General features: G+C 40.0%; 1 protein-coding gene and 1 pseudogene across 2 annotated transcripts in view; both read left to right on the top strand.

The window, feature by feature from the left end:
* LOC115455553 (GAS2-like protein 3) overlaps positions 1 to 15,607 on the top strand; it is a 121,254-nt gene that overhangs the window by 96,237 nt on the left and 9,410 nt on the right. For both annotated transcript variants that reach the window (XM_037447564.1, XM_037447565.1), the window contains 2 exons: positions 8,038 to 8,217; positions 8,791 to 9,023. In XM_037447564.1, the coding sequence (XP_037303461.1) occupies positions 8,048 to 8,217; positions 8,791 to 9,023 (403 nt within the window). In that variant the 5' untranslated portion in view covers positions 8,038 to 8,047. The remainder of the gene's footprint in view (positions 1 to 8,037; positions 8,218 to 8,790; positions 9,024 to 15,607) is intronic.
* Positions 1,845 to 3,324, top strand: LOC119188587 (annotated as a pseudogene).

Raw genomic sequence — 15,607 nt, 5'->3', positions numbered from 1 at the left:
ATGGTAAAACAGCGGGTCAACTGCACCAGGTATCGCCAGCTGGCGCTGCGAAGAACAAAACACATACGACCACGCAAAAGGCCTGTACCACCCACGTACAGCTCAAGCAATGCTGTGAACATGCTTGCTATGGCAATTAAAACCTCACAAGTGCCACTGCCAATAAAACCAATGCCAGTTTACTGAGCCGCATGTCAACGCCAAAAGATTTGCCTGAATTTGCTGGCGATCAATGGAATGGCTCCAGTTTAAGCAGGCGTATGAGGAGTCCACTGAGGTGTGTAATTTTACGGACAAGGAGAATTTATGGAGGCTACGTAAGTGCCTTAAAGGGTCGGCAGAAGGAATCAGTTAGTGCTTTGTTTATCAGCGCCACGTCACCTGCGAAGGTTATGTCGACATTGGAGCTGCTGTATGGGAACCCTGACTGCATAATATCCCGTATTATAAACGACCTTAAAAACTCCCGCCGCTGCACCAGGACTATCAAAAGACTGTGTGACATTTGCAGTGAAAATTCAGAATTTTGTAGAGGCAGTTCAAGCTGTTGGACGTGATGAATACCTATTTGGGGTAAATATTGTATCTATCATTTTATCCAAGCTGCCTCAATACTTATTTCAAAATGGTCAGATTACAGCTATAAATTTATTAGAAGAAGGAACTAAACCGCGGCTAATAATAATGTCTGAATTTTTACAAGAAGAGGCCGTAAAATTATCAACAACCGCGAGCATCATCACCAACATTCGACATGTCCTTCAAAATACCAAAGGGAAAATACAACCCGAGCTATATCACATACATTCGCAATTCAAGAAAACGAATCCCAATGCCGATTTTGTAAAAGTCTGTTCACATACTAACCGAATGCAAAGAGTTCAAGAAAGCGCTACGTAATGTCAGATGGCAATTTGTCAAACGTCACGGAATTTGTTACAAATGTCTATTATCTCGCCATGAGCGCAATACATGCCCAGCGCCTTCCTGTGACAAAATAATTGCGGTCAACCCCATCATCGCCTTTTACACTACACCGTGAATGTGGTTGAACGAAAAACGATCGACGTACGCATCGACCATCTATATCAATAGCTACGGATGCACGTCACGAGCCTGAGCTGCGAGGTACTTCTCCTGCATCACAGTCGTCACCGTCACCAGCTACGGAAAATGTAACGTATATTAGTGCAGTGATCGTAAAGTTTTGCTAAAAGTGGTTCCTGTTCGTATACACGGTCCCCTCGGTGCAGTGAATTCGAGTGCGTTGTTAGATGACGGAGCAACTGTATCGTTCATAAGCGCTAGCCTCGCAGAACGTGCAGGACTACACGGGCGCCGGGAAACAATGCATGTGCGTGGTGCTTGGACTGATAACGAACTGGTGTGTGAAACAACAATTGTTAATATGGACCTTAGTGGTATAGACAATAAGGTGTATAACATAAGAGCTCGTAGTATCAAGGAGTTAAACTTGCCTTTGCAAAAATTAGATTTTGTTAAATGTAATAAATTATAGCCACTTAAGCGATATAAAGAATGATTTATGTACCGTTGATTTAAAACCTGAAATGTTAATTGGACAGGATAATTATCATTTGCTATTGCCCTTAGAAGTAAGGTTGGGTAAATTAAATGAGCCGTCCGCTACACTTACCCCTCTAGGCTGGTGCATCCACGGTAGTTTACGTGTGCCGCAGCACGAGCGCAAATCGACAATCGCCACTGCTCTCACTGTATTTGAGAATCCAGAGGATTCTATGTCGTACGAAGTCGGTTTGCAGCATCTTCATGAGGAAGTCAGACGTTCCTTTGCCTTAGATTCACTAGGAATTTTAGCCACTATGCCGCGTCAAAATGCTGATGACGTACGCGCTATCGCTGAGCTGGAACGTACTGCCTTTCTCAAGGACGGTCGTTGGTATGTTTCTCTACCGTGGAAAGATAAGGAGTGTAAGATGCCAGACTCTTACGCTGCCGCTGTAAGAAGGCTCCGAGGTATTGAAAATAAAATGGAGAAGGATTTAGGTTTTGCTTACAGGTACAGAGAACGCATTCAACATCTGCTGGAAAATGGATTTGCTAGAGTACTTGAGGACTCCGCGCCCACTCCCCGGACATGGTATTTACCTCACTTCGGGTGGACAATCCGAATAAAAAGAAACTACGTCTGGTATTTGATGCTGCGGCGAAGGTGAAAGGTTCGTGTCTTAATGATTACTTATTCACGGGCCCCGATTTGTTGTCATCTCTATTTGGTATAATGTTACGTTTTAGAGAGAATAAAGTAGCAGTAACAGGTGACATCAAAGATATGTTCTTACGCATATAAAATTCATGACGAAGACCAAGACGCATTTAGATTTATTTGGCGAAATAGTCCTAAAGAAAATATTAAGACGTATGTAATGACGTCACTAATTTTTGAGCTAATTGTTCCCCTTTATAGCTCAGTTTATAAAGAACAAAATGCACAGCGCTATGTGTCAACCTTACCGGCCGCTGTTAAAGCAATAACGAATTCACACTATATGGATGACTATATAGATAGTTTGCCTGATGACGAGTCAGCAATAAAAATGGTAAAAAATATAACTAATATCCACTTATCAGGTGGTTTTGAGATTCGTAACTGGACTAGTAATAGCGAAGCTGTGTTGAACTCTATACCTGAAGCATCCTTAGGCACTGCAGCCATAAAGTTTAAAACTCATCAGCAGTTCGAAGGAGAGCGTATTTTGGGCCTGATATGGTATCCCAAAAGATGACGTATGGGGTTTTGATGTGTCTTTGAAACGGATACCCGAAAGCATTATTCATAGTAACGAGCGCCCTACGAAACGGTTGATGTTAAGAGTAGTAATGTCTATTTTTGATGTTTTAGGTTTCCTATCGCCATTTACTATACAAGGAAAAATTATGCTACAGGATACGTGGCGTCTTAATATTGGATGGGACGAATATATATCAGATGATATTTACGGTAAATGGTGCAAATGGATTAATTTACTTAAGTCTATTCGTGACTTACGCATACCGAGGTACTATCAAGCACCATTAACAATAAGGCGAGGTAGCCAGCCAGCCACGAATCTAACATCTTGCGATTCGCCAGTATTCATCGGACTCACTATGCCGCCGACACCTCCGCTCGCTACGACCGGTGAAGGGAACTCCGTGACAGAGTCCGCAGATGTTATGTCAATGAATATCGGCTATGACAACCTACAATTGCATGTGTTTAGCGACGCATCGAGTAAAGCAATGTGTGCGGTTGCATTTTGGCGCTGGAACATTAATGAAAAAATTATGTCTCATTTATAGCAAGTAAGTGTAGAGTCTTACCTGTTAGACCTATAACTATCCCGAAAGCTGAACTTGAAGCAGCTCGCCTGGCAGCTAGATTGGCGAATAATATAATAAGTGAGCATAGATTAACTCCAACCGTTAGATATTTTGGTGTGATTCAACCACAGTTCTCCATTGGATTCGAAACAATACACGGAAGTATAAAACATTTGAAGCTAATCGCCTAGGCGAGATAGATAACTTGACCCGTATACATGAATGGAAATATGTTCCTACGAAGTTAAACGTTGCTGACTTAGGCACCCGAGAGTCTTTTGATTGCTCTGTCTTTGAAAGCGAGTGGTTTACGGGACCAGCTTTTTTATACAATGATATGTCTCAGTGGCCTCAGGATCTACTCAATTATGAATTGGTTGAAGATAATCTGGAACACGTAGCGGTTACACATATGGAATCGGAATCATCAGTAACGTTATATCACTTACCTGTACCTGATCCTCTACGGTTTTCTTCCTGGCTACGTTTGAAGAGATCTGCGGCTGCACTGCTAAGATTTGTCGATAAATGCAAAAGACTTCCCGGAGAATTAGACTGCAAGATGATGGATCGAGCAGAATGCTTACTGTTGAAGAGTGCTCAAGCAAAATCATTCCCTAGTGAGATAACCGCTTTGACACGAGGTAAACCTATACCTAAAAATAGTAAATTACTTACCTTGTCACCCTTTATGGATGATCACGGCGTAATGAGGGTTAATGGGCGGATCAACTCTGCTCTCGGCGTGGACCAAGAAACGAAAAATCCTGTAATATTAGACGGACACCCTGTGGCAAAATTAATTGTTCGGCATTTCCACGTAATGGCCGCTCACGGAAACCAAGAATCCGTGGTGAATGAGCTGAAACAAAGATATTGGCTTTTGAAACTTAGACCTACAGTAAAAACCGTTGTGTCTCAATGTATTTTATGCAGGATTCGCAAAGCTAGACCACAAGTACCCAGGATGGGAGATTTACCTTTCGCCCGAGTAGCCCATCACAATCGTCCATTTACCTTTTGTGGGTTAGACTTATTTGGCCCTCTGGAAGTTACAGAGGGAAGGCGACGAATGAAAAGATACGGAGTGATATTTACATGTTTGACAGTTCGAGCCGTACATATCGAATTAGTGGGATCGCTTACTGCGGACTCCTTAATTTTGGCCTTGCGTCGTATGGCGTCGAGGCGCGGTTGGCCGCGACACATATATTCGGACAACGGTACGAATATGCGAGGTGCCGATAAGGAGCTGCAGAAATCTATCCAAGAAATAGATACTGGAGTTTTAAAAAATGAGGGAGTTAATAATGGTTTTGATTGGACCTTTATTCCTCCGGCGAGTCCCCATTGGGGTGGGGCTTGGGAGAGATTAATAAGAACCATTAAAACTTCACTGAGAATTATATTAAAAGAACGTGCTCCAAGGGAAGAAGTTTTAAACACCTTCATGACAGAGGTGGAAAATATTGTGAACAGCCGTCCCTTGATGCATGTTAGCGTCGAGGCAGGTGACGTAGAGTCACTCACGCCAAACCATTTCCTTCTTGGAACGTCATCAAATCTGCCTATATTAGGAAGTTTTAATGACACGGATTTCTGTCTGCGCCAACAATGGCGTAAAGCTCAAAGGTTAGCTGACATGTACTGGCGTAGATGGGTAAGGGAGATCCTTCCTGATCTCATACCAAGAGGAAAATGGTGTGGAGAGCAGAAACCCCTGCAAGTTGGCGATCTCGTTTTGGTTGTAGACCAAGATTTACCGCGTAACGTTTGGCCAAAGGGTCTCATTACCAAGTTATTTCCAGGAAAGGATGGTCGAGTACGGGTAGTAGAGGTCAAAACCAAGACGGGATTTTGGCGGCGTTCTGCGGCGCGCGTCGCTCGTATTCCTCTAGATGTGGAATGCTGCACCAGCATTGGGGTGGGGAGTGTTGGCGACGCAAATCCTTTTTGGTAAAATATAGTTTAGTTTTAAATTTTTGAATTTCGATCCGTCAATGTAGTGTTTTTATGTTCTTAGTTGTCAGTTGAGATTTTTACTTTCGTCGTATGTGAGTAAATTATTTTATTATAACGCCTAGTTTTACTCCTTAACTGGTTGAGTACTGGCTCATCTTTAACACCAATGTTAATACATGGCCTTACAAAAGTTACGAAAGTAATCGATGAATGCTCCATTTAATTCTTTACTCCCCCAAGCTTAATCAATATCAAACTGTCTTTTGAGAATTGCGTGCTATTATCTATTAAGATCCGAATACACAAAATTAATACTTACGCAGTCTAAAATACAGTTTATTATCATTTATTTCGTGGTTATAAATTGTCCTCCTTGGTGAATCGATCCCGCGAGGCTTCCGTGTCGACGCTGGCACCGCCTCGTCCCATCGGACTACTTGCTATATTTTGTTGTTTTATATTCGATGTCTTTTTAAGTTACACCGTCGCATGTTTGTAATTTCAAGGTATTTCCAATGTAGTGTACCTACTTACATTTATGGCGAACTATTGCACAAAATTGTGCAGATTCCTTCTCGATCGTGCGGGCTATAATAAGACGGTCCATGACAATAGTCCTGCAGGCATATCTTGGTCACGCGGCATCTACGGCACGGCGGACAATGCACGCCGTCTTATATTATGATAATATGTGATATAAATTATACAATACCAAATTTGTCAGCACCAATAAATATTAGGGTTTAAAGTGTAGAAGCTCGCATTAGACCGGTATGGTAGACGCAAGGCTCCATCGAAAACCCCGGATTAAACTGACAGCGACTGACATTCACAGTAACGGAATCAGACCCGTGAGTCACTTTTGGCGACAATCCTTATTGGTCCAATTTGGTTAGAACATGCCATTTGCGATTAAATTAAAGCCTCAGTCGCCCGTCGGTACCGCCATTTTAACCAATGTAAATTAACCGTGTATTTATCACATTACAATTGCGAGCAAGTACCAGGGTGCCATAAGCCACAACAGTTATATAAGTCGCGTGCAGAACGCACAGCGGCGCAGTTCAGCATATATGGGCAGCGTGTGATCTAGCCGCGGCCGGCGTCTTTGACGAGGTTCAAGGCTCGACGATTACGGGGAACTACGCTGTAAAAAATATCGTGTCGAGGCTAACTGAACGAGTTTTGGGACATATATAATATGGGTATTATGCGAAAAGTCGTATAACTTACACCAGAGTTTTAAGAATAATAATTAAATGACTGTATCAGTCAGTAGGCACTAGGAGAGTAACATCTATGAGGAGGTTACTTATCATAACCGAGATATTTACATGTAATTACAATAATAATACTGATGCGGCACTCATGTTTTGTAGACTGGTCACAAAAATACATTTAACAATATACAATGTTTATTAATAAATCGCTTTAAAAGGATGTGTTTTCCATAAACAGGTGTTACTATAATTAATACTACAAACAAAACTCGTTAACACCAAATTTTCAACATATTTGTTCATTGACCTTCGAAAACCACACCGTGGGCGGGGGCGAAAAGTTCGTGTGCAACATAATAGCGCATCACTGTCGCTCATCTTCCGTGTATAGACTCTGCCAGCCCCTTTTGTGTTATAATTACGGGTTGTCGGAGTGGCCTTCGCGTTTGCTCATTAGTTTTGATTATGTTTTCGGTATAAACATACTTGTAGGTACAAATATTTAAAAATTCTTTCTTTTGTGTTAGGGGATATCTTCGTAGTGTTTAAATTATATTACAATAATTAAATATATTAAAAAAAGTGAACTATTTTGGACAAAACTCCGATTGCAACACGTATGGATTGCTTTAACCAAGTATGTCTAATGTCTATATATATCTCAGTGTGTCCCGCAGAAAATAGATAAAGCGGAAGCATTTCTTAGAGTTTTGTGATGGGAAACTACCACAAGTCTCAAAAGTTTTCATTCTTTCAAGCTTTTTATTGTGCCTTCTTAAAGAATGCCTATAGCGCCTCTGGGAGTCTAACTGACATTGTAATAGTGACTTCTTACCTGAAGGAGCCCTAAAATGGTATGATAATCTTTTTAACGAAATTATATAAACTTAGCAATCTAGCTCTTGTTATGTGACGGAAATATAATGTGAAGCCGGAATATTAATTTCTATGTATAATTATAACCTCCTAAAGATCACAATACAATTACCGGAATGCTTCATGCACTCCTACTTACCGAAACTCGTCGGAACGCTAATTAGACATTTGGCTTCATACAGACATGTAAATGAGTTCGGAAATTGGTTTCGGTATTGTTCTACCCCCATTAGTACCGAAGGTCGTCGAAGCCAGCCTTATGCGACACCATTAACTAATCACTGCACTCATTTGTCCGTAATTACCTGCGTAAAGACACTCCTAGTACATTTATTAAGATGTATACGTATGTCGGAAGATAGGCTACGTAGTTTGTGTGGCGAATTCCGTTTTACGTGAGAAAATGGTTTAAAATCCTACATCAGCTAAGAAAGTATTGCGGATATTTCTAAGTGATCAAATAGCGAAACTACGATAAGGTATCGATTATAAGTAGCTGATGGTTCTCTGAGGCACATGAGAGACACTCCAGGATATCAAGAGGCCTGGAAGTAATTTATAGTAATTTCTAGAGCCTAGGTCAGAATATTCTTGAATTCAAACAAAATATGAACAGAATGTTTCTTTGTTTCAGTTAGCAGAGGATGGCGTACTACCGGTGTGGGCCGACCGCCATCGGCAGCCGGTCGTCTTGGGCGCCGGCGACGGCGGTGACGCCCGTCTCACCTGCCCCAGACCACAAGCCCTTCCCGCGCCCCCTCAGCGGCACCTTCGATCGCATCTACAACACTTTCGAGAGGACCAATGCTTTTGAGTGAGTGTAAAATGTTGTGTGGTAGGATAATCATTCTATTATACAGGATACCCTTCTACCAGTAAACCCCACATCTACTCGACTTACAGTCCTTTTCAATAAACGGTCCCAATCTCATTCTTTAATCCGATTCTGAGAATGAACCAATCATAGTAGTGAATAGTAAGCATGTCATATAATCTTGCTTCTGATTGGTCCATTTTTGAGATAGATCTAAAAAGCTTTGGGTAAAATTCTTGGGTTCGTTTATTGAAAATGAGGGTTAGGCGATAGTGGCTCAATACCTCATTGCAAAGACGAGCCAATACCATTTCTCTCTGATTGTAATCTTAATTATTATTGAATATACATACAGTGGATTTGATTCAGAATATCACCAAGCTGTAGTCTGTTCGACAGGATTTACTGGTCTAGGATTCGATTAGCAAAGAAACAAACTGTTTGATATTTGAATGATTTTAATTCCAGTTCTTTAAACATCATGCTTATCCCCAAAGTAACATCAAATTTACTACCAAAATGTTAGGATACAAAATGCTTTCAATCTTATGTACAATCCTTCTCCCTCCATAGATATGTACGCAACAATTTCGAGGGCAAAGAGGAGGAGCGGCACACGGGGCACGGCGACGTGGTGGTGAACCGGCGCATGAGCAGCAGCTACGAGCGCGCCGACTGCGCCCTCGCCGCCGTCGCACCAGTGCTGGAAGACGAGGACTTCTACCGGGAGAAGATTCTGTACTCGCAGGCGAGACAGCTCTTTCCCCTGCAGGAGGACCTCGCCGATTGGATCAATAAGACTATTGGTGAGTGCATTGGATTTTTTGTCGACAACTGTTCCTATACTCTTCTATTGAGTGGCTATGGGAGGTTGCAACAATATCTATATAAATAAATTAACTTATTTAAAAACAGATTATGTGAGATATTGGTAAGGTCCATAATTTGGTTTACTTGGATTTTGTATTTTTATTATGTATCTTGATGGATTACATTTATACAAAAGACTAGTAGAACTGTAGGGAATCAAAAACAAAACATATAAAAGTCAAGTGGTAATTTGTCCGTATCAATGTATTGAGACTGCCAATAATTTATACTCATAGGCTCAATTGTGATCGGTTGTTAATGGTCGCCGCTTCAATAACTCCAACTGAAGCACATTTAGAAAGCATTTGTTATAAGGAGACAAAGACACTAACTAAACGGTCAGCTCGTTGTGATAATCGCATTGCTAATTGTATCTGCTTTGTCGACGAAGATACGAAAAATAATTTATAACTACCGCGATCTGAAGCAACAATAAAAACGGCTTTTTCACGTAAATTTCTTTTTGTTCTTGAATACAATCTACTGTTGACTACAAAATTCAATAAAATGGCGACACTTGATGTGATCTTCATAAAATCGTTACTAGACGACATTTTCTCATCAAGTTAGCAAAGCACTTAGTCGGGACAAGAAAAGTTAGCCTCACTGTCATCTCGGTAAACTAGCACGATTGACAGCTGACCTAGTTAATGTCACCACAATGTGCCTTATATATTTTAGAGTCAGATGTCACTTCCACACAAAATCCCAATATCTTTTATTTATTGTAAAATCGATTCATCAAAACATAACAAATTGGAATAGGAATCTTTTACCTTTTTAATGTGGATCTTTGGTCTACTGCATCAACTGGAGTTTAGAACTAGTGAGATTCTGGGTACCATTTTCTGCTATTCAAATATGTAAATATTTAGATGTGAAAAACCACACATAACTTGTCTGAGATTTGATTTTTTGTAAAATGTGGCGATATACTCATTCTCATACTATGATGTTTGGAAAATTTCGCTTCATTCTAACTCTTTTGGGAAATAATAGGCATAAGTTTATTATATGTAAGGTCTTAGAGTTCGATATCTGGTACCTTTTCGAGGTAAAATATAATTCCTAAACAAAGCATTTCATAAAAGCATGTACCACTTTGCTTCACATAGTACTCGTCACCGTGAAAATTATAATTTTACGAGTTTCTCCGACCTGTATCTCGCATGCATGCGATGATCGATGAGCAAAAAGTGTTCGCAGCCCGTTACCGTTATAACTATGATTTAAGCAATGGATGCTACATTTTCAAGGCCGTAGCTAGAATTTATGTCACAAGGAAGGGAGGAGAAGTTATCATTTATTGAACATACGGACTTTATTGTCATGAATTTTCAATCTCAATCAAAGCTTTAAAAATTTTATAAACAGGAAACAAACCGCTAAATTAGAACCAACGAAAGTCAGACCTCATGGAATAATTTTCTGAAAGGAAAAATATTTTTATTTTTTCCATTAGGATAGGTATATGAAATCCTCCCTCCCCGCAACAAGGGTCTGTAATTTATACAATTCAGAGTTCTTTTTTCTTTTCCAATATTTTTTTTTATTTGTAACACACCTGTGCCGAATCCCCGGCATTTAGGAAGGAAGGGACGCACGTCGGAGATACATATTATATTGAATTCAATTTGTAATACCAGGCATTGATTCTTAGGAACACAGAATATTTATTCATTCACAAAAAGTGAAGTATAGATATGTTATACCTGTAATCTAAAAGCAATCAATCACCAAGACAACAGCAACAGCTGTCGATAGCTCCGAGACCATTGCGTAAACAAAACAATGCTCACGTAATTAGTGGAGCGGCTCGTTGTGTCATCGAGGCACAAGCGAGCTGTTAGTTTTTATGGCGCCCTGGTAGTTGTAGTGTGATCGCGTGGGCAGACCGCTCAATGAAGGCTTGCTTGTAAAACATGTTTTTGTGTGTTTATTTGTTTGTAAATCGATGTTTAAAATTCCAGTTTGTTTCGATGGTGGTACCGACACGATTAAATTTAGTTTAGTTAGAGTTTATCCTCAAACAACTGCCGATTAACTGGTAAATTATGTGTTAGAAGTAAGTATATACGAGCTTGCAAACAATGGTACATGTTCCATTCATGACATAGTTATGATTACCTAAATCAAAATTGTTGGTGATTTAGTGTACGCTCACTGGGTGACAATCGCGCCACCCACGCGGCGCCGACAATACTGCGCCACAACTCAGTCACACGTGCAAACGGCTTCCGAAGATTTACGATCGGAACAAATACGGTGGCTATACCGAAACTCGTAAACGTAGTTTCGGACGCGGTGATAAAGATTGTATCTCTAGAGAGGCCATAATATCATGCTTGATAGCCATAAACAATAATCATATTAATTGCATAATTATTTCAACATATTTTTTTCTTTAAAGCATGCCAAACCTTATACATCCAAACTAAAGACTATATTCATAATTTTCGGACTTCGTTGCGTTTCGATTTTCGGCAAAGCTCACTGAGTCACTGTCACAGTCACTGAGTACATACCAACCATTGTGAAACATATGAATATTCCAATCCTACCATAATCATATTTTATATGAAATCTGATTTGTTTATTGACTGGCGACTGGTGATCGCAGTTTGTTGTTTCGTAAACATTTCTCAATTACAATATTAATAATTTATAAAGTCTTGTAAACTTATGTTCTCTTGGTAGTGGACGTCCGCTACTTATGATAATAATTATACTAGCCTCAATTATAAATATTATAAAATTTTAAAAATATGATTGTCTTTATTCTTTTAGCGAAACTGTAAGAACGGAGTTGCTGAGGGTTTAATTCGTTTTAAAGACAAAATGTTCCGAAAGAAAAATGCGTATTTGTGGCCAATAATATCTTAATGACGAAAATAATCTCAATGAATTTTCCCTATAAAGTAGAAAATAAATTCGGCACTTTCCCCCCAACAACGAAAGGAATACTCACTTACAGCTGCGAATGTGATTCGCACGTGTTTTCATTACGAGGTAATGCTACTATTATACGTGTATTAACACCCGGCGTCACTCGCCGTCACGACTGCGCCATTAGCTCGCAGTATGCTTTCCTCTCACGCACTCATTACCGGCTGTTAGTGACATGTTTTTATGATGCACAGAACAATATACACGTGATGAGCCGCGGCGTGCTGCTTCATTAATCCATTATAATTATTATGTAATCCCAAACGTAATTTTTCTATGGTATACTACCCCACTGCTGGGTACGGGCCTCCTTTACCACTGAGAGGAATTAGGCCTCAGTCCGACATGCTGGCCTAGTGCGGATTGGTAGACGTCACACACCCTCAAAATTCCTATTGAGAACTTCTGAGATATGCAGGTTTCCTCATGATGTTTTTCTTCACCGTTAACAAGCGATAATTTACAAAGAAAAAAAAGTCAGAGGTTTGTGCCATTTGATTTGAACCTACAGACAGATGGATCGGCAGTCCGTTCCACACCTAACTAGGCTATCGCCGCTTTTCCATGCTCTACACCGTCTATATTGAACTTAATATTCCCGTTACTACATTAGCTAATAATGCATGTCTTTCTTTAAATAAGAACCTGGCTAGTTATTTGTAACCATTCATCATAAGCTAGGTTATCAGCTTACATTTGAATTACTGATTATTAACCTATAAACAAAAACCTATATTGTTAATGCTTCATCTGGCAACTGGACACATCGTTAATCTTTACAAGAGAAGGTGAATCGTATAACAGTGAATAAATCGGGAGTATTTACTCAGCTTATTAGACGCAGCGGACAAAAAGCCGACCATGAAGAAAAGCTGCGGGTTTAAATTCCGTACTAAGAAAAATGTCATTGATAATCGTTGTAGATATGCGTGCTAGAAAGTCGCTACAGTCAGGTAATCCTTGGTGTTTCCCGAGCACTATGACTTGTCCTTCTTAAAACGAGGTTTAAAAAGAGTGTTCACCTCCCTGTAGGCAACGGCTTGCCTTTGGCATTGCTTTAGAGCATGGGTGGCAGATGCTGCTTACGCGGACCGCTTGCTTTTTTGCCTATTAAGACAATAAAAAAACCTCGTAATTGTCAAGATAGTATTAAATATGTGAGTGAAGTGTTCAATATGCGAAATTACATTTGATTTCATATCGTACAAGTCGGTAGAGGTCCGTGCCATGATTGCGCACGCTTGCGGCACGGTCCGTCGGCCGCTGCGGGTCACTAGCCACGAATCGACTTGTGAAACCATTGTCATAAAGTGCTCACAGCTGGTTGATGATTCGACTTCCGGGCTAATCACTAAATAATGCGAAGGAAAGAGGCTCTTATTGGGACCATACTAACCTACATGCGTAATTCGGCCTTAAGACTATTATTTTTCGAAGATATTTGTTAATTCATTTAAATATTAACGATAGGTTCAACTTTATCTCAGTCCCGCGATGACATATTATGGGCCCATTGGGTGATTGTAAAAATCCAATCTTGGGAAATGTTTTTTGAATCCAAAATATTTATAAAATAAATTTATATTTGATGCCTGATTTATGGATTCAATTTTTATTCTAAGTATTTAACAGGTTCTTATTTCTTTATTAGTTATATATTCCAAATTTATTTCTTAGGATATCGATTTGCACATAAATTTTAAATGCTTCTCCTATTTACTCACCTAAATAAAAGTATGCAAATAATTGGCAATAGTCTGTCATAATGTAGGGCGACTGATGTGAGTAACGCGTGGCACGTAACGATAATAATTATGAGCACATTATTGGATAAGTGCATCGACGCGACCCGTTATTCATCGCTCAGACAACGCCGTGAATATTTAAACAAATTTATCGGTGCAAAGGATAAAAGATAGCGAAAAATGTCTCACAAGTTTCAGGCACATTATATTTGACAGTTATCGTGTTAAGCAGCTAATGGAGATAGTACTAATTTTATAAAATGTATTAAATTTTAAGCCACATGTCCACTTACTCTTAAATAGCGAAAAATTACTTTAGCATAACTGGAAAAAGCAACATGAAAACTATTATCCTGCTAATCCGTACGTACGGACCCGACATACAAACAAAATCTAGCCGAATTTCATAAATGCATAATTTGTGAAGGTGTGAAGCGACTGCTTGGGTTTGAAATGGTCAGAGAGATTGCAGCAGAGGGGTCCTGTAGGATCTATTCCTTCCTAATTTTATCTCGCAAAAGGCATTCCAATCTCGGTCGCTGTTGGTTGAACAGCGATCACACCGACGGATATAGGATAAAATATTTTATACTTTATCCTTGGTTCTCGTTTATTTAAAGGACTAAAGAATCACCGTTACTTGTAATATATTTTGTGTTCTGAAACTCGCCTCATCGCATCACTTACACATTCAATTCAAATATTGTTGACTCAGACAAGCACTGCCTTATAAATTTAAATAGCAATATCATAGTTCCGCTCTTGGTGAGCCCCCCTCCCCGCCCGCCACGCGCTGACACCCTTACGCGCACCGTTATGCCGGACACAAACTGGCACGAAAGGATCACATACTGGGACATTCGCTGCCTCACCTCTCACTAGATATGGGTTGATGATAGGGAATCTAATTAGTGGTCGGTTTGAGATCTTTAATCTGTTGTACTTAGATATTGCACAGAGTCGTCAATGCATAGACTAGAGAGACTAGAGAATGTAGTCTATGATAGTTTGAGGAGAGCGTCGGACAGTTTTGTCAGCCAAATAAAGACTTGATCGGGATCGTCTCACTGTGTTACAGTACGCAGAGGCTGACTACCGACTTATAGCATCGCCTAGCTGTTCCGCTTCATACTCTTAATGATTTTACCGAAAGCTCAAATACTTAAATCACAAAATCTTTGTTTTAATGCGTAATATATTCTGAACTAGAGCTTACAGAGTCCAAAGCAGTGAGGATAAATGAAGCAAATATTAAATCTTCGAGTCGAATTCTTAAATCACATTTCCAAAGCCTGTTCAGAAAGCTGAGCTCAAGAATGTGCGAGTGTTCGCTCGAATTGATACAATGTTGCACAAAATAGAGATTTATTTATAAATATCAAGCACAATCAGTAAAGGTACAGTCAGGGCCGTATGCTGATCATGCGTGCAAGAATTTATTGGTTATTTATTTTGCAACGAGCGGCTAGGCTGATGGAGGCACGCTCGGTTTCAGACGCTAATTATCATGTAGAAAAAGCCGGGACCCTCCCCGCGACCGGTTCTGTACTTCCACTTTCATTCCTTGCATGCGCAGGCGCAGCGTGAATGATACATGAAATATGCAATTGCGCGGAACCAGTTCAAACGCTCACAAAGGAACTTCTTAACAAAAAGATTAAGATTTTCTGAAATGCTTTTCTTTTATGGATGTAAAAATAAACAAAGGAATTTATCTAACAGTAACTCTGATACTCAACATTAAGTAAGTCATATGTGGAGCGCATTAGCAGCTACAAATGGCTTTCGTATCTAAAAAGCTCAGGCGCGAAAAAAATGCGGATCACGCA

Source organism: Manduca sexta, chromosome 7, assembly GCF_014839805.1.
Source record: "Manduca sexta isolate Smith_Timp_Sample1 chromosome 7, JHU_Msex_v1.0, whole genome shotgun sequence".
NCBI classification, from domain to species: Eukaryota; Metazoa; Arthropoda; class Insecta; order Lepidoptera; family Sphingidae; genus Manduca; species Manduca sexta.
The sequence above is the reverse complement of the archived record's forward strand: the minus strand, read 5'-3'. Positions and strand labels throughout refer to the sequence as shown.